The 2,457-nt window shown below is 42.3% G+C and overlaps 1 protein-coding gene across 1 annotated transcript in view; it reads left to right on the plus strand.

Moving 5' to 3' along the window:
• Positions 1-2,457, plus strand: part of LOC118428695 (ubiquitin domain-containing protein UBFD1-like) — a 9,641-nt gene that overhangs the window by 2,088 nt on the left and 5,096 nt on the right. Inside the window, exons 2-3 of the mRNA XM_035838833.1 lie at positions 522-815; positions 1,678-1,713. Of these exons, the coding sequence (XP_035694726.1) occupies positions 522-815; positions 1,678-1,713 (330 nt within the window). The remainder of the gene's footprint in view (positions 1-521; positions 816-1,677; positions 1,714-2,457) is intronic.

The following is a 2,457-nucleotide window of genomic DNA, read 5'->3' on the forward strand; positions in this document are numbered from 1 at the left end:
GTGCCACAAGTAGACTGGATTCCAGGTTATCCTATCCCAGGTTTTGGCTGGTACCTTGGGTGATGCAGAATACACCATGTTGTATTACATATTTAGTGTACAGTCAAACTTGTATTAGCGGTCACCTTTTCAGAGCGACCACCTGGCCATTGCGGTCACTTTTTGTCAGTCCCTTGAATTTTTCCCATGGACCTAAGCATTAAGACATAGTCTATAGCAGCCACCTGTCTAACGCGGCCACGGCCACACAATTTCTGGTCCCGCAGATACAGAAACACTGCCTATGACTGTATGTCACCCTGTATTGAGTTTAAAATCGTAGTTTGTGAGGATTTGGAGTTCCTGACAGGGTCATTTTGGCAGTAATAGTAGGTGTGTGTGTGCCTTGAACGTTAAGACTACAATTGATCAACATTTTCTCTTTAGTGGCCACCTTTCTATAGTGGCCACATTTCTCCGATCCTCTGAGTGGCCGCTATAGACAGGTTTGACTGTAATTGTCTTTGTTTGTTTCATCACAGAAGGAGATACAGAAATGATGGCAGAGCCTCCAGCAAAACCAGAACCCGAGGCGCCCGTCACACAAGTGGAAACAAACTCACAAACAGACTCGCAAACCAAGCAAACTCCAGATGCCGTGGACGGGTCCCCTCGGCCACAGAGTCAAGAGGAGACGACGACGTTACCGGAGGTTTTAAGTGAACCCAAAGAAACCATAGACTTCAAGGTTATGTGGAATAAGAAAAAATATGACATTACCTTTCCGTTAGACGACACAGTAGAGATGCTGAAGAAACATATTCAGGGTCTAACAGGTAAGTTAAACCTTAAGTCTTTATAGACTGCTGTGAGATATGCACATCTTACTAAGATTTCCATGCATACTAAGTAAAGGCACATGCAGGGTTCTAGCCAGCGTCCATCCTTCTAACCTTTGACAGAATTTTGCTGCTGGGGATGGACATAAATTTTGTCCATTCTGTCATTTATGATAGACTAATATTGGCATGCAGATGCCATTGAACCAAGCAGATTCTACAATCAAAATTTGCCCCTAAAATGCAGGAAATAGCATTTCTGAGGGTCTATATTTAAAATTGTTCCAGGGGGAACATGCTCCCGGACTCCCAAGGATTGTCCCACCTTTTGGAGTTCGACGAGATTTCAAAATCCTGGGGACACAGAAACATTTAGGGTGGCTAGAACACTGGGCACATGTATACTGTACAGCTGGCTTTAGTTTGATTTTGTGTATGTGTGTTCGTGTGACTGTCTGTATTTCTCATTTTTGTGGTCAGCATGACTTTAGAAACTCTGTATGGATTGAAAGACATTTAGTGTGTTGTTAATCAAACTGACATTGACATGAAGTTTGTGTATGTGCTTAAAGTTTGGTATTTTGCGGTTGCTATGTTTGCTATGAAAATATAACTAGGAATATTCAAAAGTTCATTCATTTTTTAGGGGACATTTTGGTAGAAAGAGAGAGAAAGTTAATACAATTCTGTACAGTAGTAATGCAGATTGTTGTTTGCGGCATCATTTCTTGGTGGAGAGAAAACCATGAAAACACCCTGAATGAACCTTTCAAGAGATACAGCATTCCAAGGAACCTCCTTGAGTATTCTGTGATATTCTTTGTATTGAATCTTTGTATTGCTTCATTTTTCTGCCTAGGGATTCCCCCAGCTATGCAAAAATTAATGTACAAAGGTGAGATCCTATTCTACACTTTATGTAAGAAACCAAGGATGTTATATAACGTCCATTATGTCATACCTGGCCTGTGATAAATATAGAATACAACACGGTGTATTCCGTATCGCCCAAGGTATCAGCCCGACCCGCGGGAGGGCTGAGACCGAGGGCGATGCGGAATACACCGTGTTGTATTTTACTAGTATTTATGTCATACCCACCCGAGAAAACCCATGTTTTGATGCGAAATGCGCCAGAAGTTGAACAAATTTGGTGCCCTCGAAAAAAAAAAGCGTTGCAACAGTAATGTTCCAACCTCCAAATCAGGTATTCAAACTTTCGATGGCGCCGTACTCGGCCCACTCGGAACAGTTCGATTTATTCGAATGGAGCCCGTGTGATAACCCCGGGCCGTACGGAAAGTTACCAGCCGGTCCGGAACACCCATATCGCACGTTTTCGCGTCACAGGTATGACATAAAATTCAATACAGGTGTTCTGGACCATCTGATAAATTCCTATCAGTATCACAAAGGCTTCTTAGTTGTATCACACAGGCTTCCAGAGATTGAATAGAACACACTCCACACCTGCCATTGCAAGCAGGAGTTCTGTTGTTCAAATTTTTCTCAAACTGACGTACTCCAAAAAGAAAGTTGTTGGTGCAGGATGAAACAATGTCAAATTCTATCCTTTGTATGAGTAGTTTTTCAATTAAATCAGTCTTTTCTGACCTGGGTAAGACCTCCAGCCTCAGAC

This window comes from Branchiostoma floridae, chromosome 13 (assembly GCF_000003815.2).
Source record: "Branchiostoma floridae strain S238N-H82 chromosome 13, Bfl_VNyyK, whole genome shotgun sequence".
NCBI classification, from domain to species: domain Eukaryota; kingdom Metazoa; phylum Chordata; class Leptocardii; order Amphioxiformes; family Branchiostomatidae; genus Branchiostoma; species Branchiostoma floridae.